The sequence below is a fragment of the Sprattus sprattus genome (assembly GCF_963457725.1).
Source record: "Sprattus sprattus genome assembly, chromosome: 15".
NCBI lineage: Eukaryota > Metazoa > Chordata > Actinopteri > Clupeiformes > Clupeidae > Sprattus > Sprattus sprattus.
In genome coordinates, this window is record NC_137913.1 from 16,159,796 (window position 1) to 16,183,813 (window position 24,018).

The 24,018-nt window shown below is 44.3% G+C and overlaps 2 protein-coding genes across 9 annotated transcripts in view; one reads left to right on the forward strand and one right to left on the reverse strand.

The window, feature by feature from the left end:
* Position 1: 1 nt before the first annotated feature.
* Positions 2–3,047, forward strand: foxn4 (forkhead box N4; the record flags this gene model as incomplete). The annotated part of the gene is made up of 7 exons (XM_080852602.1): positions 2–79; positions 275–385; positions 623–747; positions 959–1,055; positions 1,208–1,415; positions 2,103–2,483; positions 2,794–3,047. 7 exons carry the CDS (start codon positions 2–4, stop codon positions 3,045–3,047), a joined length of 1,254 nt encoding a protein of 417 aa, XP_080708728.1.
* Positions 3,048–3,933: 886 nt separating this feature from the next.
* acacb (acetyl-CoA carboxylase beta) overlaps positions 3,934–24,018 on the reverse strand; it is a 30,885-nt gene continuing 10,800 nt past the window's right edge. For 7 of the 8 annotated variants that reach the window (XM_080852760.1, XM_080852761.1, XM_080852762.1 and 4 more), the window contains 41 exons: positions 23,911–24,014; positions 23,728–23,809; positions 23,445–23,590; positions 23,047–23,197; positions 22,759–22,893; positions 22,370–22,516; positions 21,578–21,766; positions 21,191–21,291; positions 20,896–20,984; positions 20,566–20,690; positions 19,999–20,112; positions 19,533–19,646; positions 19,338–19,427; positions 18,875–18,993; positions 18,574–18,612; positions 17,843–17,866; positions 17,091–17,252; positions 16,617–16,716; positions 14,043–14,150; positions 13,885–13,941; positions 13,740–13,781; positions 13,349–13,564; positions 12,997–13,152; positions 12,666–12,869; positions 12,292–12,447; positions 11,927–12,049; positions 11,385–11,654; positions 11,021–11,118; positions 10,603–10,723; positions 10,171–10,281; positions 9,686–9,829; positions 9,263–9,383; positions 8,746–8,842; positions 8,412–8,508; positions 7,713–7,848; positions 7,250–7,427; positions 6,931–7,043; positions 6,627–6,781; positions 6,122–6,292; positions 5,590–5,726; positions 3,934–5,395 (listed from right to left, as the gene is read on the reverse strand). In XM_080852760.1, the coding sequence (XP_080708886.1) occupies positions 5,263–5,395; positions 5,590–5,726; positions 6,122–6,292; positions 6,627–6,781; positions 6,931–7,043; positions 7,250–7,427; positions 7,713–7,848; positions 8,412–8,508; positions 8,746–8,842; positions 9,263–9,383; positions 9,686–9,829; positions 10,171–10,281; positions 10,603–10,723; positions 11,021–11,118; positions 11,385–11,654; positions 11,927–12,049; positions 12,292–12,447; positions 12,666–12,869; positions 12,997–13,152; positions 13,349–13,564; positions 13,740–13,781; positions 13,885–13,941; positions 14,043–14,150; positions 16,617–16,716; positions 17,091–17,252; positions 17,843–17,866; positions 18,574–18,612; positions 18,875–18,993; positions 19,338–19,427; positions 19,533–19,646; positions 19,999–20,112; positions 20,566–20,690; positions 20,896–20,984; positions 21,191–21,291; positions 21,578–21,766; positions 22,370–22,516; positions 22,759–22,893; positions 23,047–23,197; positions 23,445–23,590; positions 23,728–23,809; positions 23,911–24,014 (5,175 nt within the window). In that variant the 3' untranslated portion in view covers positions 3,934–5,262. The remainder of the gene's footprint in view (positions 5,396–5,589; positions 5,727–6,121; positions 6,293–6,626; positions 6,782–6,930; positions 7,044–7,249; positions 7,428–7,712; positions 7,849–8,411; positions 8,509–8,745; positions 8,843–9,262; positions 9,384–9,685; positions 9,830–10,170; positions 10,282–10,602; positions 10,724–11,020; positions 11,119–11,384; positions 11,655–11,926; positions 12,050–12,291; positions 12,448–12,665; positions 12,870–12,996; positions 13,153–13,348; positions 13,565–13,739; positions 13,782–13,884; positions 13,942–14,042; positions 14,151–16,616; positions 16,717–17,090; positions 17,253–17,842; positions 17,867–18,573; positions 18,613–18,874; positions 18,994–19,337; positions 19,428–19,532; positions 19,647–19,998; positions 20,113–20,565; positions 20,691–20,895; positions 20,985–21,190; positions 21,292–21,577; positions 21,767–22,369; positions 22,517–22,758; positions 22,894–23,046; positions 23,198–23,444; positions 23,591–23,727; positions 23,810–23,910; positions 24,015–24,018) is intronic. The other variant, XM_080852764.1, reaches the window with a different exon arrangement.

The window sequence follows — 24,018 nt, forward strand, 5'->3', positions numbered from 1 at the left end:
CATGACGTTGGTTGGGGTCCCAAACTCCATGATCCACCTGCAGAGCAACATGCAGCACAGTCCTTTGGGAATGAACAGCGTAAGTCATTTCTTCAGCACTGAGCCTACACAAATGGTCAGCCAAGGACTCACCAATCAGCATGTTTTTATTAAGGAAAGAGAGAAAACCAGTTTGCTGTGAGCTCTGGCAGGCGTAGTATCTCTAAAGATGCATCATCATTCCAAAGCTGAATTGTTTCCCTCATCTGAAGCGTGTTCTGTTCTGTCTCTGTAGATGACGCAGTACCCTCTGAATGGGCAGCTCTCTCCTGGGTTCCCCTGCCCTGCGTCCGTCTACCCACCCTCCACCCAGCAGGTGCTCGCCCTCGCCCAGGCAGGCCAGCAGGTAACACTCACATCCATATATGGAATTGTGTAGTACGCTGTATTCATGCACTAGGGTCCTATAGGAAATACAGACGCTGTGCAGTTATCATACACCTGTACTTATACCACTGTTACGATCACATTCATAATTATACATATCATATAATATAATATATCATTCCATCCCTTATAAAAAATAGGCCACCTACAGCAGCTGCTGATAATACATCTAACTTTCTTTTCATCCATGCCATAGTGTTCTCCTGTCGGGCTGTATGGAAGCTACAACAGTCAGACACTGTTCTCTCAGCCTCGCATAGCTCCACACAACAACCAGGACCTGCATCCAAAGTCCTTCCCCAAGCCTATCTACTCATACAGGTAAAGGCCCTGAACAGGGAGTCATATGTGCATTTGAGAAATACCTACATAAATAGGCCATTGTCTCTTTTTCCTCAACCAACTACATGTTAATTCCCTTGGAGTTAATTCTTTCTTTTGGTTCTTGGTTGTCCTAAGAAGTGGTCCCTTTTGAGAATAGACATACGGTACTTAAGGTAACAATACTGTTATCTGCTCCTGTCTTCTCCAGCTGTCTTATTGCCATGGCACTGAAAAACAGTAAGACAGGAAGTCTACCAGTCAGCGAGATCTACAACTTCATGAAGGAGCACTTCCCTTACTTCAAGGTTAGCACATCGCCACACCGTTTACTTGTTTTCAAGACAAAATGTCAATTTTTGTCGTTTATATCTACATTCACACTGTGTGAATCACACACATCATTATTATAATTTTTTAAGCTTTCTTCTTACATTGCCTTTCTTATTCTCTCATTTAGACTGCTCCTGATGGCTGGAAGAACTCTGTGCGCCACAACCTGTCCCTGAACAAGTGCTTCGAGAAGGTGGAGAACAAGCTGAGTGGCTCCTCGCGGAAAGGCTGCCTGTGGGCCCTCAACCCTGCCAAGATCGACAAGATGGAGGAGGAGATGCAGAAGTGGAAACGCAAGGACTTGCCCGCAATCCGACGCAGCATGGCCAACCCAGGTGTGTGTGTGTGTGTGTGCCCCCGGGAACTCTCTCACCCTTCTGAGCCCTGGATCATTAAACTACCAACAGCCCCCAAGACAGACTTTAAATGATCAAGAGCAGATCCATTTAAACACACAGAAATAGCTACTGTTTCTGACTGTAGTCTGCTGCAGCATTGTCAATCCAAGTGTGGGCTTCTGCAGACAGTCCTAACTCTCTTTGCTGTTTCAGAGAATGGATCAAGAGAGGCTCAGTTTAAGCACACACATGATCACTATCTTAGATATAGTAGTCTTCTGGGAAAGAGGATACCTGTTTCCACGATAGTTTTCTACAAAAGCACCACATGGGTCAGCCAAGGGACACATCAGCATTCTCTCTGAAAACTGACCCCGTGCCTCAGGCTTTGCTTGATCCTGTGCTCTACCAGTTGAGCTATAAAATATCACTGTAGTAGGTTGTATTACAGGTGAAAAGTTAATGCGTTGCAGCTGAGGTTAATGCATTGGTTATAAGTCATCTGATTTCCAAGTTGTATATTTTACTTCAGCTTGAGTGGCACTTGTATCAGTATTGTCACAAGTGCATATATCAATGTAATGATGGATTTAATAAACAGGCACCTTAGGGTCAAGCTTGTAGAGCCAGTGACAAGGATGAATACATCTAACCTCTTTGTTTCCTGTACCTTGCCTTCGTTAGATGAGCTGGACAAGTTGATCACAGACCGGCCGGAGAGCTGCAAACGGAAGAATATGGAGCCAGGGATGACCCGGCTACCGGTGTCCGGTCCCACCATCCCCGTGCAGCCGCAGGCGATGGCCACCCTCGCCCTGCAGTGCCACCCCCTCCACCAGCAACACCACCTGCAGCTGCAGTTGCATTGCCAGTCCCGGCTGGGCTCCATCTCGCCGGCCCCGGCTCAGACGCCCCCCCTGCACACGGTGCCCGACCTTTCGCACAGCCCCCACCCACAGCAGCATCAGGCCAGGCCGCACCATGATTTCTACACCCTCCACGCCGGAGACCTCAATAATGAGGTGGATGCTCTGGACCCCAGCATCATGGACTTTGCATTACAAGGTGAGCACACCACCTAGTGAAACCCACAAAGCAATTGTTTCTTTCATTTTTATATGTTATAAATATATGTACATATATGTATACTATATGAATCACAACATTTAGATTTTGTGTAACTTATTATTAGAGATAATGCAATCGCACACTGTATTATTTAAGTAATATTAAAATACATTTGAATACAAAAATTTGAATAACACACATTCAGGTCATGGTATGCTGTGGCATGTGTCAACCTTACTTTGAGAAAGTTGTAAAACGCAATATAGGACCTTCGATTCCATGTATTCACGCACTGTGGTTCTTGCAGGTAACTTGTGGGAGGAGATGAAGGATGATAGCTTTAACCTGGATGCACTGGGAACCTTCAGCAACTCTCCCCTGCGTCTGTCTGACTGTGACCTGGACACCAGCAGCATGCCCCCGGCCTCCTCCAGCTCTCCCGCCCTGCAGTACCCCGACCTCCAGCTGACAGGGGTCTACACATCCGTCAGCTCCATGGATGCCCTCTCCTCCCAGTACATGGGCTCGCAGGGAGTCACCAAACCTATCATCCTGCTTTAACACACTGACAACCAGGCCACACATCACCAAAAAGGATGCATATATAGGAAAGACTATGGATAAAAACAAACTCCCCTGACGTAGATCTCACTTCTGACACCAAATTAAGGGAGGATAATGATCTTCAAAGACCTGTTTGTAAACTATATTTTTGTGCTCCAAAACACTTGAAGTGTTTATCAGAGCTCCTTTGTGTCAGGATGGCAAATCACGGCCCCTGACATTTACTCTCCCCGAACGTGAACTTATCAATGAAACACAAGAGACGGTATCAAGGATTTTAAAAGGGACTGCTTCCGATGACTTATAAAAGGACAACCTTTTCCACATTTAGTTATCACAAAGGAAGTACGGGGCTCATAATAAAAACAAAACATACAAAAAAAAAATGTGCCACCATGTATATAGTGGAGTTCAAAAGTCACTTTTTATCCTTTGACCCATTTTCTACTAGTATTGTGAAGTCCTCACCAGACCCTTCGGTTAGTATTGTTATGATAGCGGTGTGTCTTTTTGTCTGTTGAATCGTGATAGGCGGTGTAACGGTATTGTGTGTCTTTTTTTGTGTTTATTTATATTTATAAATGGAAGAAATACGCTGATTCTGATTTTTGTACATAAATACTGCAATTTTGCAAGACCCTGCTGGTAGTGATTAAAATGTGACAAGTTCTTATGCAGTGAAGCCAAACACAGACATGTGCCAATGTTTCCAAGGCGTACAGTACAAAAAAGATTTTGAAAGTGAATCCATGTAGAAATGTGTTTTCCGCTGTGATTCGGCTGTTCCAGTTGAAGCAAGAACATTGCAGAGCATTTCTGTGTAACTCTGGATGAAAACATGTCAAATAATGTACAATAAATGACTGAGGGGCACAACACTATCCATGGGCATTTCTAAGGTCTTGCGTCAAATACTTTTATTACTTGAATATGTCAAGTGGTATTTTCAGCACCGTTGACACCACATTTTCAACAGGACGCATTGGAGGACACCGGTAAAATGGAATCCTAATATCATAAAACAAGCTGGAGGTGTCAAGTTGAGGCTTTCTCTTAACCCCACACGTCATGTCCCAAGGAGCATCGCCATACTTGACTTCTGTGACACTGTGTGGTTTGTGGACAGTAAAATCAAAACATCCACAGCATTTCATTGGACATCTCACAACGAAAAGCATGAAATGTAGAGCAGTAAATGTTGACTAAAGTATAAAAAAAATTACATTTTACTATGTTACTTCTTGTAATCCCACAAGGATACACTAACTTCATTCATTTTGAGGAGAGCATAGCACGTACTGTGACATACGTTTCCTATATCTGTAGTGTTCACTCATATGTGCATTTCCTTAAATACCCTAAGACAGAGGTACAACGGTTCAACATGTTTGGTACAAACACTCAATGGCACCAAAAAAATCACGTACATCTAAAACATACCTTACACAAAATCCACACAAATGAAATCAACCGGCAATTCTGCCCTGTAGTTCCTTTGGACATCTGTCAACAAACGAAGCCATGCATGAGTCAATAGAGGCTTGGTTTTGTATGTGTGGCTTGTGCGTGACTGGCTTTGTGAAACAGCTTATATGATCAGCGATACGTCCAACATACAGTACATTCAGCAGTCGGCACACAAAAGAAATGCGATTTGGAAGTGGAACATGACTGAGAAAAGCCCACCATCAGCCCAGATTAAAAACGGTCCGTCCGTCCGTCCGTCAGAAAATACCGGAGGCTAAATACTGATCAGTCTGGCAGTACAGTTTGTCCTCTGTGACACTAAAATGGTTGTCTTGTGTGGTGTACAAAATAAAGCAGAAATCCAAGGTAGAGATTTGTAGTGAATGTCTGTTAAGGCAACTCTGTTACCACTACTGTTGAATACTGTAGGCGAATATATCAGTTTTTTCCTGGGCGTCATTACAGTGACTTTCAAATAGGATTCCCCTTGTTCCTTTTTGAAACCTTGTCAAAATAGATCACACACTCACAAAAATGTATCACAATAGATCACAAAATAGAACACATTACTGAACTGGCGACTTGATTACCATGATCCTGAGAAAACAGTTGGAAGTTTACACAACAGTTTGGCATTTATTAGCTCCATTAGAGGGAGGTTGGCATCCGGCAGCTTAGTCCTCCTGGGTCCCAGCATGTAAAGGCTTCGTAAAGGGGCACGTCTGGGAAGCCTCCCCCCCGGGGCCTAGCTGGGGCTTGGGCTGGGGCTGTCCATGGTGGCTAGAAGGTGGGAGATCTTGGCCCTCTGTGCCGGGGTGATGTGCTGGCTCATGTGGATGATGCAATCCATGGCCACTTCAGGGTTGTCCTGAACGAGACTAGAGGCAACAGATAATCAACATCAGTGTGTGTAGCCCGTGGGTATCAAGCCCATGGCCTTGGTGTTGTAAGCACCCCTGTTCTACCGGCTGAGAAGTCAGAAGAGTAGACACACATTCTCAGCTCATACAACGTAAGCGGAGTCAGTAGAATCAACCAAAACCCAATTAGCCCTAACATCACCCAGTTGTACCTGCGGATGTGTTTGAGGGCATAATCCCTCTTTATGTATTTGATATTCTCCCTGATGGCCGACCGTGTGCCGTCCTCCTTGGCCAGATGCTTCTCCAGCCACTCCACCACTGCCTGGTTGTTGTCCCAGAGGTATGCCTTTAACACAGAGGACACCACGCTTCACACCAAGCCCAACTGGGTACTGTACTAAAGGAAGAATGTTTGGGGCTGGGAAATTAACAAAGTCAATTTCACCCACTGGTCCAACCACTGGTCCAACCACAGCCATGCATGAATAAATGGGTGGTTAACCAATGGGAATTACATGCTCTCCATGTCAAGCAAAAAAATACATTTTACTATGTTTCTTCATGTAATCCCACAAGGATACTAACTTAATTATTTTTAATTTAAGCAGAGCATAGCACGTACTGTGACAAACGTGCTCTATATCTGTAGTGTTTATCCATATGTGCATTTTCGTATATTCACAGGAAAATCGTTTAGGCCTAGTTGAGCTTTAGTCCCCTGAGCAAGTCTACTCGGCTCACCTTGACGGCGCCTTCCGTCTCCACAAACCAGCGGCGCAGCATGGACTGGACGTGGCCGTCACTCAGCTCCTTGTTGGCCTGCAGGATCTCCGCCTTGGCCACCTCCTCCAGCAGGAGGCGCCGTAGACGCCAGTAGAAGAAGGAACGAGCGTTCTTCCAGTCCAGGATGTCCTGTGTAGCAGTAAACACTGTTTATTAGCGAGATTTGGGAAACTATAAATCTATAAACGGCAAGTTTAGGGGTCTGAAATCTAAGGGAGGTATGGAGTGAAGAGAGGGTATCTACTTTTTACATTTAGTCATTTAGCAGACACTTTTGTCCAAAGTCAAGCTAAAAGCAATAGAGACCTATCATAACAATAAATACTATTTTACATAAGAAATAGAAAAAAAGTGCAGGAATGTAACTGCTGTTATTGCAAGTTAAGTACTTCTTCTTCACTGGAGTTAAACGGTGATGCAAACAAAGCAGCATGCATAGTATGGCTGGCAGGGTTTCACTCACTGAGATGGCTCCCTTCTCCTGCATTCTCCCAGGGGTGTCATGAAGATCCACAAACTGCACTGCCACCTGGTGGTACATGGGCAGAAGGAACTCCTCCCGTGATTTGAGCCTCCCCTCCAGACCTTTCCGTTCAGCCGGAGACAATTCAGGTGAACCTTCGCCAGAGAAACAGAACTTACTGTGAACAAGAGTAGCCGGTTGCTCCAGAGAGCATTCTAGAACCCCCTACGTTCAGATTATAAACACACACAGACCTTTTGTTTTTCTACTTCTTCACCACACTAACACAGTTTGGTGAGCTTACCCAGCTGGTCTGCCAGATCGGCATAAGCACGATCTATCCTGCGCATGGTCTTCACAAGGTCTTTCCTACGGAACTTAATCTCCACTGTCCCTTCTGCCTCCAACACACCACCCCTGGAGGAGAGGAATAGGAAACAGGAGAGGGAGAGGGAGAAAGAGAGGGAGAGGGAGAGGGAGAAGGAGAGGGAGAATGAGATAAATGAGAGTATCCAGAAAGAGAGAGGAGAGAGAGGGGGCGTAACGGTAGAGACAAATAAGACATGGGTGTCCAAATCGGCATAATTTTCCATTTGAACTTAATGAGAGTTAGAATGGAGCACCTGCTCTCCCTGTCTGCGTAGAGCTCCATGCAGAGTGGATTGATGGTGGGGTCGATGACTACCCATGAGCCTCCCCTCAGCTCAGCGTGGGGCGGGATGTAGACCAGCACGGGCTGGTGAAACTCACGCAGGGCGTCCACAATGTAGGCGCCGAACTTCAGCACCTGGTCATACATGTCTGGTGTGAGGAGAAGAAAGGCATTAGGACATATTAACTTCACAGTTGACTGTTCAATCCTTCCATAATCCATTTCAAAATCCATTTTAAAAATGGTTCCTTCTCAACAACGTTTTCCTATAATAGCATCAGATTGATCCATCTACTAAATATAGTCTTGTTCCTTGTGATTTTCACTTCTAGTATGTATGAATGTATGACCTAAAAACGCTTGTAAAAATACATGGTACACATGGAAAGCAACATTGATTTTGAGTAACTCCAAAGTGACTGATCGTGTCTCACCTTTCATTCCCCCAGAGAAGCCTCTCCAGTTGGCGAAGATCATCAGAGGCAAGCCCTCGCGGTTAAAATCCCGGATGGCCTGGGCCGTTTTGAAGGCTGAGTCTGGGAACCACACCTGCCCTGCCTGCTGGATGACCTAAAAACAGAATACAAAGGGGATTAATTCTGTTTCATTACAAGGACATGGAGTGTTTCTTCCTATTAGATTATTACCATGACCTCATACTCCGATGATAATAACTTTGTTTGAAACAACATATTTAAAAGGTGTGGTCTGCAATTCTGGTGAAAGACTGTTTATATTTGAACTCAATAGCCAATCTATTTCACTCTGTCCATCAGCGTTCCTGAGGCAACGGTGTTGATTGGCCGGAATAGTATATTGCTCAGTCCAAGCAATTTTGTTTGTTTCCCATTTATAGAGCTAGGACTGTGTACGAAAATCAGGGTTTTTCAGTGCACACACAGAACAGAAAGCTAGGTGACCATGAGGAGCAATCCACTGAATCTGACAAAACATGTATTGGATTAACGAACGATTAATGAAAACTCTCTGATCTGTAAGAATGTGGCTCTGGTCATTAAATACAAACATCTCATCTCAAATCATTTAACTTATTCAGTTTAAAGGTGCTACAATTCAGTCATGTATTGCTGACAACATAGAAATGATGGAGATGAACCGAGCTGAGCACTCACTTTAGCTTCGGAGTCCAGATTGGCCGGATCTGCTGGGATGGCCAGCTCAACGGTCCGTGTTTCCACAGCAATCACTCCCAGAGGAATTCCTCCCAACCTGTGTAAGGTGCATCATGGCCTCAGTCTCTGCAGCTGATGCTGACTTAACCAATGTGTTTCTTCTTTTTTTTTAAGATTTATTTTTGGGCTTTTTATACCTTTATTTGGATAGGACAGTGAAGTTATGACAGGAAGTGAGGCGAAGAAAAGGTGGGGAGAGGATTGGAAAATGACATCAGGCCAGACTTGAACCTGTGTCCCCTCGGGCGGAGGTGGGGATTAAAAAGTGCCTTACCTGGCTCTGCCAACAACCACCGTCTGAGCCCAGGACTCCATGATCTCCATGAAGGAGCCGTGGTCAAAGAAGCCACTCTCCCATGCCCCCTTTTGGGCTACAGACGGGACAAATGGCACATATCCACAAATTAAACAAGCTCCAATATATTCAGATCCACAGATTAAACATACTCCTATATCGTCAGATCCACAGATTAAACAAACTCCAATATCGTCTGATCCACAGATTAAACATACTCCAATATTGTCAGACTCACAGATTAGAGATGATGCAACATCTTCGGTTACATGACATGTACAGCAACGGCACCTCAGTCTTACATTCATAGCAAATATGGTCACTCCACAAACTCAGTTTCATTTTCCTTCAACTTTACACACAATCACCCAGCCCAGATATATTGTAACTTCAGCAGTTACAGCATATGGCACAGATGGTGATGAATGACCTCCACAGGGCTGGGTCGCACAGTGGTGGTGGTGGTACTGATAGCAGTAGTTGTAGAGGGACTTACTAGGGTGGGGTCGGCCACACAGCAGCCAGCGGGGGTCGTAGGGAACTTTTGTGGGGGTGAAGTCGACTTCTCTCTCCACAGAGTCAGTAGGGGGCAGCACTGGAAGCGTGGCGCTCTTGTTCTAAATGAAGGAGAGGTCAATTCAACGAGGACCACTTTCTTAGCCACTGCCCTAAAAAACAGGTACAGTGAGGACAAAACCAATCAAGCTGAACACCCACCCATGCGCGCACACAAATACAGAAACGTTAAGAGAAAGCCACTGAAAGCGCACAGGAAATTAACCCTGTGATGGCTTAGTGGGGAGAGGGCGCTTTTGTCTCTTTCAACTTTAGAACCTGGCAATCAACGCTTCACTTGGAGGAGAGTCAAATTAGGCCAAATATTTGTCTTTGGAAACACCCAAGACAACTTGACAGCTACCTTTGGCATATATGACAGCCACCGCAGGATGGCGAAGACTCCCTCAAAGTCGTCTGGCACAGTGGTGTGTGTGACGCCATTGTTGTGCATTATCTGAATGCCACCAAGCTGGTTGTTGGAAGTGTATACTTCACGGCCCAACACCTGTGAAGGTTAAAAACATACATAAAGAACCAATAAGAAATTCAAAGCTTAGACATTAATACATCAAAGTGTGCCTGAACCTAACTGTAGTAGGCAGAGTATTTCCTTGACTTGTAGCACAGATAACATGAACCGGTTGTTTGCCATCCTGCACAACATTATAAATTATATATCACATTACAAGCTAATTCAACTATGCCAAGTTGCAAGATTATAGTGTGTGCATGATCACTGTCTGCCTCTAGGTGGCCTGTGCAAGACCACTGTCTGCCTCTAGGCGCCGTGAGCAAGACCACTATCTGCCTCTAGGTGTGGGGTCTTGTTTGAGAAGGGTGCTGCACCTTGTTCAGTGCTCCTGCTCCAGTCAGGATGATGTGAGAGTTCTCCACCTGGATCACCCTCTGGCCCAGGCGCACCAGGTAGGCCCCAATGCCTATAGAACGGCAGCTCACCTGAATGTGAACACACACACAAACACACAATAAATAAATAAATATATAAATAAATATATATATATATAAACATTATATTCTACCATTCACTTTATTCTAATTAATTATAATTATAATATGACACTGCAGCATTTGAATAGCTGATAAAACAAGTGTCTTTAGCACAGCTCAAATGCATTGTATAAATATAAAGGTACACAACACTGTGGCTTGACTGGCACACAGATACACAGGCTAGATGATTAAGAGCACATAATCTGTGAGGCAGCACCATGATCACGCCCAGTGACTCTGACCAGGTAATAATCTGTGAAGCAGTACCATGCTGATGGTGATGATCTCCTCGTAGGCCTGAGAGGTCTCCCCAGCGATCATACCCGACCCCCGCAGGTTCTCCACACCCAGGCCGTCCTCCATCCCAATGATGTCTGTGATGATGTACCTGTGGAGCGGGCGGGGAAAGAAACACTCTTACAGTTGGCAGTTTTAAAGTACTTACAAACTACATTCAGAAACTCTGTCAGCATATCTTATGTCACAATGTAAAAACTAGACCCAACACAAAAGTGTGCAGGGACATGGCACTCGTAAAATCATTTAATTTGTCATTAGTGTGCACAAAACAAACATCCAGCATCTGTTATTCTGTGTTCCTGTGTCCTCCTGAGGTAGCATAAGAAGGTCCCAACAAGAGTAGTGGGAAGTCAATCAGATGACCTGAGAGCAGAGAGCAGCATACCTGGACTCCCCTCCTTCCTCCACGTGGTGACAGTGTACAGAGTTGGTGGAGCTGATCCGTGTGTAGTCCTGGGGCGTCAGGTACAGATACTTGAAGCCCTGCAGGCCAGAGCATGAACATCTCTGGGTCAGTACACGCACCCACACCACACCCGAGACAGATAGAACATCACCAGGCTATTGCTCTAAACAACAGAGACATCAGGTCCTATGACCACGCAGCACTGTCAAAGAGCTAAAATATTCCAACCAACTTCAAAGTCCGAAGCAGTAACACATTTCTGTTAGCAAACCAAGTTGTTGCTGTTGTCCAAAAACTTCTGAGGAGGCTAATTGCAACATGGTGTATGAGTGTGAGCGCCTACCTTATAGGGATCAGCGGGATCCACCCAGGCCACCTGAAACATGTGCCTGATCTCCTCAGCCAGACCGATGCGCGCCCCACTGTTGGCAGAGATGTAGATGCGGGGGATGCCCTCGATGCGTGCCAGCTCCGATGCCCGCAGGAACAGCAGGTCCTCCTGAGGCCCAAACGAGCCGATCCTGAAGGTGATGTCGTTACAGATGACGATGATGTCACGGCCCTCCGGGTATTCGGGAGTCTTCAAGCGCATACGAAACGCCACCATGCCGACCTTGGGACAGAGTGAGGGTACAACAGAGGTTTAGAACACACAACTGTAACTCAAGAGTCGTTTTACTGTTATTTTGGCTTTTCATTATTGGGATTCTCTAATCTTTGTGATATCCTACAAATAAGAGGCAACAAAATGGCAAAAGCCACAAAAGATAACTTTACCTCTCTTTACCTCACATAATAGACTAACAACCAGTGGCTAGTATCAGCAATGGCTCCTTACTGAAGCTTTGCCCTGATCCTGCTGGAGCAGCCCTGAGCTGGCATTACCTCATTGTCTCCTGGGAGGCGGTTCATCTGGACCAGTCCGCCCTGAGCATCCAGCACCAGCTCTGTACACAGCAGCACATCTTTAGGACTGCGGCCACCTGGACCCCATGCTTTAAACAGAGCCTGGAAGAGGGAAAAACACGGTTAGAATCACAAGCCACGGACCACAGAGTAATGGTTTCAATATTATGGCACTGACCTTGCTTTTCAACACTGGGGCGTATCTAGCCTCAATTATAACTGTGGTATCAAGGCCACTGCTAAACTATACCCAGCCACAGACAGATGGATCAAACCTCATGGGTATTCGTGCAAGAACAGAGCTTCATAAGCAAAGGACAGAATGAAGAGAAAAGGATAGCCACCTGTCTGAACATCTCGGGAAAGTCGTACACATAGGTGGTGCCCAGGCTCTGTGCCTGGAAGCGCTTGGCCTGCAGGAGGTCTTTGGTGACATAAGGCGAGCTGATCAGCATGCCATGCAGGAGACCCTGCTTATCCCCATATGACTCGAACATGATCTACAAAAACACAAACAACTCTTAATAAAAAGTGCCTGCACAAAACACATCACAGAGAATCTTCTGGATCTAGTTCAAAAATTCTATGTGATTATTATCCAGCATTCTATTCCATTCTTTTGTGTTCTATTCTATTGTCCACCCATTATGTTGGAAATAAGATGGCTAAGCCTCCCCTGGTATAGAGATGAATTAGATGATGAATCTTTGAATTATACCTGTCCGGAGCTGGGATCGATCATCTCCTTGTAAAGAGTGATGTCAAGGTAGTAGCCCGACTCGTTGGTGAGGAAGAGTCGGATGGGAATGGCGTTTCCCGTGGCCGTCAGCCGGATGTTGATCTTTATCTCTGCCTGCAGGACACGGACCTTCCACAGTCGGCTGCCATAACGCATCACCATGGAACGCACAGACTCCTCGATCTACAAGAGGCAATTAGGTATTTTTTTCCATTTACTAAATACTCAAAACTCAGTACTCAGAATAAGTCCGAATTGGATGGCTGTGCAGTTAAATAAGTGAATTGACACAGCATGGATATGTAGACACCTTGGAGGGGTCCATGATGACCGTGGGCACGAAGTTGAGGAAAATGTGGTTGCAGTCGGTGCGCACATGGGTGTTGCTAAAGGCCACCTCCAGCTCATCCATGGCCTCAAGCAGCAGCCTCTCACCTTCGTTCTGGAGGTACTCAAAGGATGCCTCCTACAGGGAGGAACGGGAGAAAATAAAGAGACTGAGACTACGCAGAGAAAAGGCTGGGTGACTGCTACTGAGGTAAAAATGTTACTTATCAATTAAGTTTCTGGATCCAGATGCAGCACATATATGTGAGGAAAAACTATTTGAGATAAAGTTAGTTACCACTACATGACGTGCAGTACGGGTATAGCTCAGTTACCTTGGTGACTAGGTCCGAGTGGCGAATGATGGCACGAATAAAAAAGCGGTAGTCAGTGACCTCTGTGCCCTGCTCAACGCGGGCGGCACCCAGGTACAGGTGCATCTTGTGGTTGGCGCAGGGCACAGCCGTCAGGTCGAAGTTGCGCATGCGGTTGAGCTCCAGCTGGAAGGCCAGAGCTGGCTCCAGGTTCCTGTAGATACGGTCCTCTTGGAACTAAGGGAGGGAAAGCTAATGATCAGATCAGCAAGGACATGGGAACTACTGACTTAAGGCCTCAGTGAGAGGAAAACTAGTCTTCCAGTTTGGAAAATGATATGCAAAGCAAATGTATACAAAACGTGAACATTAAACCAAAAAAGTTTTGTGAACATTAAAAACATTATTTTACCACATCTCGGGCTCTGAAGGTGAAAAACTTGGGGAATTCCCGCTTTAAAAAAAGGAGAATTTTCTTTAATATTGGTAAACATCTTAAAAAGTAAAACTTGAATTGAAAAAGCTTTAATTTATAAGAAATCATTTTGGAATCGTACCTTCTGGGCAAGTAAAAATGTAATTCTTCTGATGCCATATTCATATAAAATATTTTTCTGTAAAAAAAAATGTTTTTAAATAAACAAAAAGGTTAGGTTACACTACAGTGACTAAACTCTGACAACAGCAGCTCCACAAACTCTTCTGTAGTCTTGACCTTAGACTGGGCAAAAGCGGTCAGCTCCGTGACCAGAGTTTCATCGTCCTCTGTGTCAACAGACCGGATGGACACATTGATAATGTGGATGGGATCGTCCCTCATATTCTGTAAAGGAAACAGCAGATGTGCAATCAGTGATTGGATGTAAAAGCATTATGCCATCTGCCCCCACATTTAGCCCCAAGGTCCTAACCATTCAGCACATAAGCACCATTAGTCACAATGCACTTAAAACTGTGGGAGATTTGTAGATAAAACCCTCAAGACCAGCTTCACAAGCATCCTAGTGCTCTTGTGCCTAGATATATAGGGAAGTGGTGCAGATCACACCATAATCCTTCATCACACGCCAAAAGGTACCTGTATATACAGTGCCACTTGAAAGTATGTGAACCCCTTGAGCACTAAGAGTTTTCTGTTGTTTTAGCATGATTTTTCATTTTTTTTCATCACCAATTTTCCATAGATGAAATGTCAGGTTTATGTTTATCATTTGCATGTACTTGTTTGGAGGGACTTGTTTGAGTAGCCAAAAAACTACATGAAACATGGAATTAGTCCATTTCAAAAGTAAGTGAACCCCCAGCTGAATTGGTCAAGTCAAGCAGGTAACAGATTCGGTGAAACTTATTTGGGTGCTTAATTAGTCAATTAAGCAAACCGATCAACTGAGACATCCTTAGGGAAAGGTTTGGGCAACACAGATTAAAAGAGAGAGGAAACCAACCAAACTACTGTAGTGCCAAGGTGTACCCACACAGATCCACCATGCCGAGAGGAAACGAGATATCCGAGAACATCAGGAAGAAGGTACTGACAGCCCATCAGTCTTGGGAAAGCTATAAGACCATCTCCAAAATATTCCAGCTTCATCCATCCTTCCAAGACAAAGAATTTAGAAATGGAGGGCATTGAACATGACCGCATCTCTGCCTAGAAGTGGACGCCCATCAAGACCGTCACCAAGAAGCACCAGAAGAAGAATAAATCAGGTAAAAGTCAACCCACACATCACCTCTAAAGAGTTTCGGACCTCTCTGACAGCATCTGGGGTAAATGTACATGGGTCTACAATCAGACGGAAATTGAATGGACATGACATTCATGATCGGGTTGATAGAAGGAAGCCTCTGCTCTCAAGAAAGAACAAAACTGCCCGTTTCAACTTTGCCTGAGAGCACTTGGATAAACCAAAGGCCTTCTGGAAGTCCCTTCTTTGGACAGATGAGTCCGAGATAGAATTATTTGGTCACGATCAAAACCAACAATTTTCGTCTGATTGTAGACCCATGTACATTTACCCCAGATGCTGCCAGAGAGGTCCAAAACTCTTTAGAGGTGATTTGTGGGTTGACTTTTACCTGATTTATTCTTCTTCTGGTGCTCTTGCTGATGGTCTTGATGGGCGTCCACTTCTAGGCAGAGATGCGGTCATGTTCAATGCCCTCCATTTCTAAATTCTTTGTCTTGGAGGGATGGATGAAGCTGGAATCTTTTGGAGATGGTCTTATAGCTTTCCCAAGACTGATGGGCTGTCAGTACCTTCTTCCTGATGTTCTCGGATATCTCGTTTCCTCTCGGCATGGTGGATCTGTGTGGGTACACCTTGGCACTACAGTAGTTTGGTTGGTTTCCTCTCTCTTTTAATCTGTGTTGCCCAAACCTTTCCCTAAGGATATCTCAGTTGATCGGTTTGCTTAATTGACTAATTAAGCACCCAAATAAGTTTCACCGAATCTGTTACCTGCTTGACTTTACCAGTTCAGCTGGGGGTTCACTTACTTTTGAAATAGACTAATTCCGTGTTTCATGTAGTTTTTTGGCTACTCAAACAATTCCCTCCAAACAAGTACATGCAAATGATAAACATAAACCTGACATTTCATCTATAGAAAATTGGTGATGAAAAAAAATGAAAAATCATGGTAAAACAACAGAAAACTCTTAGTGCTTAAGGGGTTCACATACTTTCAAGTGGCACTGTACACTAGTTCTCATGACATACGCCTGAGGGGCTTGAACAATTCATTAAAGACAATAGGATGTCTTATCACAGCTATGCAGATGACACTCAAATGTACTTTGCTTTGACAAAGACCGGACTAGTTGAGAAGGCATTGGCCAAATTAACAGGTGGATGTCTCAATATTTTCTGCAGCTAAATAAGGACAAATCTGAAATCAATTTATTAGGGTAAAATAAGGACTTAGGATTGGCACTAAAGGCCTTAAAGTGAAGGACATTGTTACAAACATTGTTGTCTTAATTCATTGTGATATCGGTTCTTGGTTTCACATGGTTGTTAAAGCTAGGGATATGTTCCTTTTTAGTGAGCTTCACTGTTTTAATGTCTTATTTTTCTACGTTCTTTAATGATTCATTTGTGTGCATAATATGTGCATTTGTGAAGCACTTTGAATTACCAATGTGTATGACCATTGCTATGTAAATAAACTTGCCTTGCCTTACAAATTCGACTTTCACTCTTCTGATGTTTTGGATGAAGGAATTTGTTGAACCACAATATTCCTGAAAAAAAAAAATGCAGCTAGTTTGGTTACGGCCACTCACCCTGTTGCTCTCCTCCTCATACAGACTGGTGGAGGCCTCTGAGAACAGTGGGCTGTCCGATAAGGGCTCCGCAAAACAAGAGATGACCTCATCAAAGTTCCTGTCAGTGCGGTCAACAGAACCAATCACAGTTGAGGTTTGTTTTATAGAAGAAACATTAAAAAACAGGACGTTTTCAAAATATGACATTGCTATCACTCGCACTGTTCTATTCCAGCAAAAATGCAAAGGATTCTATGCTTAATGTCTCACCAAATTATCATGAACAAAAAGACACTCTGATAAGCATGGATTGCAATGACATAGTTTTCATAATGTTTACTGTTCATTGTATATCTAAAACATGAGTCTTCGTAAATACAGTACATTAGAGTTAGATTTCTCTGACACATCACAGACACATAAAGTCACATGACCCCAGCCTTCATTGTGTAAACTGTTTTGTCTTTTTTAACCTTAAAGTCGTTTGCCCACCTCTTGAAGTCGTCAAAGCACAGGAAGGCCACCATCACGCCCATTCTCTGGCAGGGGGGCGAGAAGACCATATCCAGGAAGAGCTCGCTGCTCTCCCGCCTCATCTCCATCTGGCTTGAAGGGGCACTTGCTTGCACCGACAACCTGCGTCCGTTGTGCCCACTTATTCATGTGAAAACACAGGAAAATACAGACTGCAATTTATTGCGGGCTTCTGAATTACTTTTAGTCAAATGCACTAAATCTTTGTAACATGGGAATGTATATAGATCCACACAAAAATCCTACATGTACAACTGGGAGAAGGTGTATGTAAATTAAGCCTTTTATATTGGCACGTCTGTTTTCAAGTTTGAGACCACTCCATGAGAAAATTAACTTTCTTCTTTTGAACGCAGAATTCTTTTGAACGCAGAATTCTGAAGTTCTAAAGTTGACTGCATGAGATTGTCATCCTTACATTGGCCTATTGTAGTCACTTTTCTACTCTCTTCTATTTCATTTCTGATGCTTTCAGAAGAAAAGAAGAAAGAAAGTAAATTTTCTCACGGGTGGTCTTAAACCTTTGTCCATGGTTGTACATAACAGGAACGGTCAAGAGTGGTGTAGAATGCTACCCAAGTTATGACACTTATCTCTACTGTTAAGAATGCCACACACACACACACACACACACACACACACACACACACACACGAAAACACACACACACAAACACACACACTGCATCCAGCAAGCGTGAAGACATTTACCTGTTCAGGGTAGGGCAGCTCCCTCTGAAATAAGACAGGTGTGTGTTAGTAAGGGCATCAGCATCCGTATCCATCTTAGCTCTACGCATCATCAGCAGTTTCATAAAGCCCTTTTTAAATAGAGGTTTATAAAGCACTGTTCATAACAGGTTATTCTGTTGTTGTAATGTTACTGTTATGAAATCATGGAGTCATCACAGCATTAAGAATGTTAAGATGCCCCAGCCGCGGTTAATGATCTTTGGAATGGGAATTGGGAACGGAGTCTGCGATGCATTCGGATTTAACAAGCACTCTTGTAAATCGCTCTGAAGTCAAAATACATCACTTTTCTTTACATTTCTAATTGATAGACATGTACGTATTTAGTTTTTCACTCAACATTCCTTTGCATATATATATAGTAATGTATGCCCTCTCTTAAAACATACCTGTATGCCATAGCTTTTCTTGTTTGATTTGTATTACCATAAACCTGATGTTGGTCCATTGATCAAAATATATGACTATGTGTAACATGTAAGGAAAATCTACAGCAAGTAGCATCAATACATTGCAGGCAAAGGGATTCACTGGTGTGAGTAAGGTCCAAAATGTGGTTGTTAGGAAGGTAATGGCTTGTGTGACTGACACACTGACGCCCACTCATCCACATTCCTAGTTACGGGTTCAGTCATTATTAGTTAACTAGGCTGAGATGTTGAGAAAATGTAATAAAACTAAACCATTACTTGTGGTCTGCCATGTTGTGATGCGTGGCGGTTGGCTCTCTTGTTGGGAGAAACGAGAGACATATAATAATGTCAGGTGGTAAAAGATACACAAACCAAATGAAGAAATGCTAAGATCAGATGGTTTTGATTAGTAACCCCACGGGCCACTTAAATAATGCTGTGCAGCTACTTTCACACGTTCTGACTGAGGACCAGGCGAATATTGTGATATATTGTGCTGTGGGGTCTTAGGGTTTTTGGGGACGCGTGCAAGTAAGGTGATATAGGAGGGCTGGGTGGCTCTTCTGGCAGGTGTTACCTGTTGGGGTGGGACGAGGGCAACATGAACTGAAAGTCGACAACACACGTCCCATCCTGTAGCTGGTGGTGTTGAAGGCTGTTCAGCTCGTAGGCAATGTATCCCCGTCGCACATACACCTTAAGACAGAATATTTCAGGGAGAGCAGACAGACTGCATACAGATTAGACGGCCAAGCTACATGAACACCTGTGCTTATAGAGAATGGCACAGTCATTTTAAACCAGGATTATCAAACCACCATGCTACTGCATATTTTGCTGTGAAAATACTTGCTAAAGAATCGTTAAAAAATCTAAGAATTTGTTAAAAAGGAAAGTTGTAGTGCAATGTAATTAATAAAAACAAAGATTCTGAACGAAGGTTGTAACTAAACAAACTTCAAATCAATTCAAGATGTTTGGCAAAGCATTTACTTAAAAATCCTCTCTAAAAGAAGGTTCCTAGATGCTGGGATTCTCACCTCAAGTGCCGCCATGCACACCACGCGGTTGGAGTGGTAAAAGAAATCAGGCAAGACATCAAAGATGGATGTCTCGGAGAGGATTAGTTTCTGTAGCAAAAAAAGAAAAGAAAAAACAGATGCCAAGTTAAACAATTTCTCCCTGAGAAAAACAAAAACCAAACTGAGTGAATGAATCTGTTGAATGCAAATCACCTTGAGGTTTTCCGGGCAGAACTGGTGCCCGTACATATCAATGGCAGACAAGAAGATGGACTCCACCTGGTTGTGTCTCAACTCATAGGAGGGCAGATGAGAGGCGATCAGCACCTACGAGTGAAAATGGTCCCGAGTCATGGAAAGCCCTTATGGGCCAAAGGTTACAAATATGCAGTGTGCTGTGTGAGGAGACAGACCAAGACTGTCTTGAGGACTACACCTGCACTTACTTTTCTGTAGTATAACCTAACCCTTCACTGAACATTTCAACCTACATCTGGACCAACCTGTTTCTACATATAAAAAACAAAACAAAAAAGAGAGATATTTTACAAGGGTTCACAATGGGGCCTGAACTACACTGCATTACGCATCTATTCCTTTAACCACTTGGCTATTGTAAATGGGCAGAGTGTTTGGGGCTGCATGGGTAGGCTGCTGAGGACTGTTGATGCGGACCGACCTGTCTGGCGCGCAGGGCCACCTTGGAGTTCTCCATCTTGCTGAGCTGTGTGAGCTCGTTCAGAATGGCCATCAGCTCATCAGCCAGAGTGGGATCCCTTCCACAGAGCTGGTCCTATAAACCACAGCGAGTAGCCCAGTATATAAAAAAATACACAGCATACCTCAGTTTCTGATGTCATTCCTCCCTACTGTTAGTGCAATTTCATTACACATACTGCAGCTGTTATTGTGCCTCTTGAACGTTTAACAGCTCTAAAACCTTATAGATCTACAAACTGTAGTGTTCAGAAGTTTAACAAAACACAGATCACAGATACGTCCTTGGATGTACAAAACACAGATCACAGATACGTCCTTGGATGTACAAAACACAGATCACAGATACGTCCTTGGATGTACAAAACACAGATCACAGATACGTCCTTGGATGTACAAAACACAGATCACAGATACGTCCTTGGATGTACAAAACACAGATCACAGATACGTCCTTGGATGTACAAAACACAGATCACAGATACGTCCTTGGATGTACAGTACATAGCAGTATAGACTGCAGCCTTACAATGAGCATGGTGACCAGGATGTTCTTCTTGGAGACTTGGGCATGAGAAAAGATGTACTCCAGAACAGGGCTCATGTTTGGCTTGTGCTGTTCCCTCAGTTTAATGACACACTTATCATAATGACCTAAGGTACAAAACACAAAGTGAAATATGTAAACCTAGGACAGAAAAGGCTTGTATTTGAAGCTGGCAGAAAGAATAATAGTTAGATACCATTTATTTATTTGCAACAACATAATACCTACAACTACTGTTTGACTGTTTGATGAAAAGAAGTGATGTACATATAACATGAAAAATTAAAGATTTTGTAGACAGTTAGCATTCACCTTGCTGAAACTGCGTCTCCACCTGTAGGTACCTCTTCAGTAAGTCCAGTACCACAGCTTTCATGTAGCCTCTGACACCACTACGATACCTGAGCCAAACATAAGGAAACAATAAAGACAAAAGTTACACTTCAGTTATACAATAACACTACAGCTGTCTTTCTTGTTCACTAGAATCATTGTTTGCTTTTGTTAATTTCCACCATCCAGAATCTACAAAGCAGGGGTGCAACAAAGCATGGAGACCTGAAAATGGCACCTTCATAACTTTTGATATGTGATGGGGAGTTCTAACCTCTGCACCAGTTGCACAATGCTCTGGGTGTTCATGAACAAAACCTCGCGGTCAGCCTTCCTCTGCAGAGTGGCGGCGTGGCTGTCCAGTATGTTCGCTATCTGTGACCACAGAGACAGGGCTTATAAAGATGTCTAGGGCTATTCAGGTATCAGTTTGAGAAGTGGACCATAGAGATAAGAGTGACTTTTAATATGACACAATATTTAAAAACAAAACAAAGTCCAACAAGTAGCCTCAGTCCAACAAGTAGTACCATGTGGATAACACATTGCATCATTTGCACTTTTAGCCTCTTACACTTTAGAATGAGACGGTGAAAATGAACGTTCAACCTGTCAACCTTTAAAGTAAAGTGTGAAAAAGTCAAGAGTAAATGGCTCTGACCCTCTGGCTGGGGAACTGGCAGAGGACGGACGTGATGTTGCTGGCGTACTGCGCCATGACTTTGCGGATGGCCTTCTCCACGGCGACTGGGATGCGGCCCGAGACGCTGGTCATGATCTCCTGCAGCTCCAGCAGAGGCAGGGAAGGGTCACGCAGAGTCTTCATCAGACTGCCGACCCATTTCTTCAACTGCAGGACACACACACACACACACACACACACACACACACACACACACACCGGACACACACACCCCGGACACACACACACACACACACACACACACACACACACAAACACCGGACACACACACCCCGGACACACACACACACACACACACACACACACACAAACACACACACACCGGACACACACACCCCGGACACACACACACACACACACACACACACACACACACACACACACAGAAACACACACACACACCGGACACACACACCCCGGACACACACACACACACACACACAAACACGTGACACACTTGGACTAGAAGGACCACGCTACACCTCATCAGAAGACCATTGCATTTTTTTTTTTTTTTTTTTTTACAATACAAAATCCATGGTGCTAGTAAAGTAATGGCTCCCCTCTGAGGAAAATCAGACAATCACTATAAACTCCTTTAGGTTCTCAATAAGAAATACAAGAACTCCTAAAAGAGCTTGACAACTACTCCCATAAACTCATGTTCCCATCCCTCAAGCCCAGCTGTTATTGAGAATGGTGTCTGTGTTATGGTGTTTGTGGCGTCTGTGTTTCTTTGAGGCCTCTGACCTTGACAATGAAGTAAGGATCAGGGAGGCAGTAGCCGTCCATGATCTTGACCAGGTTATCCATGACGCTGTGGAACACCTGGTGGAGCTTCTCTCCCCCAATGGGCAGAGGCTCCTGAGGCGGCAAGGATGCAGTGTTGAGCTCAACCTGAAGGATGAAGGGGGGAGAGAGTGAGCGGTGTGGCGTCGACATACAACCGGTGGACCTTGTTCGGCTAAACAGACACTATCGAATCAAAAACATCAACATCATTGCCTGAAAGAAGAGCAAAGCTCCACTCCTCAACCTTCTTCACTTAGACAACTCAAGATGAAAGTATATTTCAGATCATAACAGAGCTAAGTGGTGTAATTATGAAGTAGAAGAATCCAGGCGTTGTCTGAGCTGACCGGATGGATGCTGCTGGGGTCGTCCAGTTCCAGGTGGGCCACCATACATCCCGGTTCCAACACTGCACCCGACCTTTTCACAAAGTGCACACAGCCAGACTCCTCCACAACCAGGCTCATGACCATCTTCATCACCTACAAGAAACGATACACAACCCCAAAAGAATGTGACAACGGAACTCTTTACTCATCACACAACGAAGCCTAAAGACCACACTGCTCACTACGCACACCATCAAACGTGTCAACATGTGTGTGTGTGTGTGTTGATATAAAGTGATAGGTCACCTCTATCTCTGCGTAAGGGTGACCTGCACAGATATGGCCCCCATCCTCCACCATGTACTGCAGCAGTTTGCCTGCAGAGGGCGACCTGAGCACCGTGGGGTCTTTCTCTTTCTCAAACACACACGTCTTGTTTCCAACAGTGATGCGATACCTGAAAAGAACACAACCTATGTGAACTGCCAACAAGGAATCTGCTCCCTGAGATTCGAATAAAAACAAATCTGATAGTATCAGTGTTTAATCACAGGATGACTGAACTACAGTCGAACCAGACCACTTTTTCGTGTAAACATCAAAGATTGCCATGTTTGTCAAATGATGATAGGTTTACGAGAAGCAGACACTCCACAGTTTGACAGGAGAAGAAGAAGGGATCAGAGTGGTTGATGGCTCCTCACCTGTCTACCTCCTCCTTCATGTAGGTGGTATAGCTGCTGCCATTGTAGGAGAGCAGCAGACCTCCATCACTCAGCCTGTGGACGTCGATTTCAATGTCAGAGCTGTTCATGATGATGACATAGGTGGTCGGGGACTGGCGTGCCACCTGCATTACACAAACACACACGCACACGCACACACACAAATACAGAGAGCAACAGTTGCAAGGTTAAAAAAACTGAAAGAGACTTTAAAGATCTTAGAATGACTGGTAGAATGGAAGATGTGTTCTTTCTTCAGCACCTTAAGACCGTATTTAACTCCTTCGTAGATCAGGTCAACCTCAACAAAGTTCAGGAGACTGGCTGCAGGAAGCACTTGGCCCCTAAGAGGACAACAAAATCAGGGGGGAGGGGGGGTACTCTTTTAAAACGACACACACCAGTATTTGGAGTGTGAAAACTGAGAGAGAACTGAGAGTCGCACCTTTCCAGCGAGTGAAGGAAGTCAGACATGCTCTTCCTGAAACAAGCATCTGCCACATGCAACGACCCACAGACAACTCCCAACACGGTGTCCGGCCTCTCAGCCTAG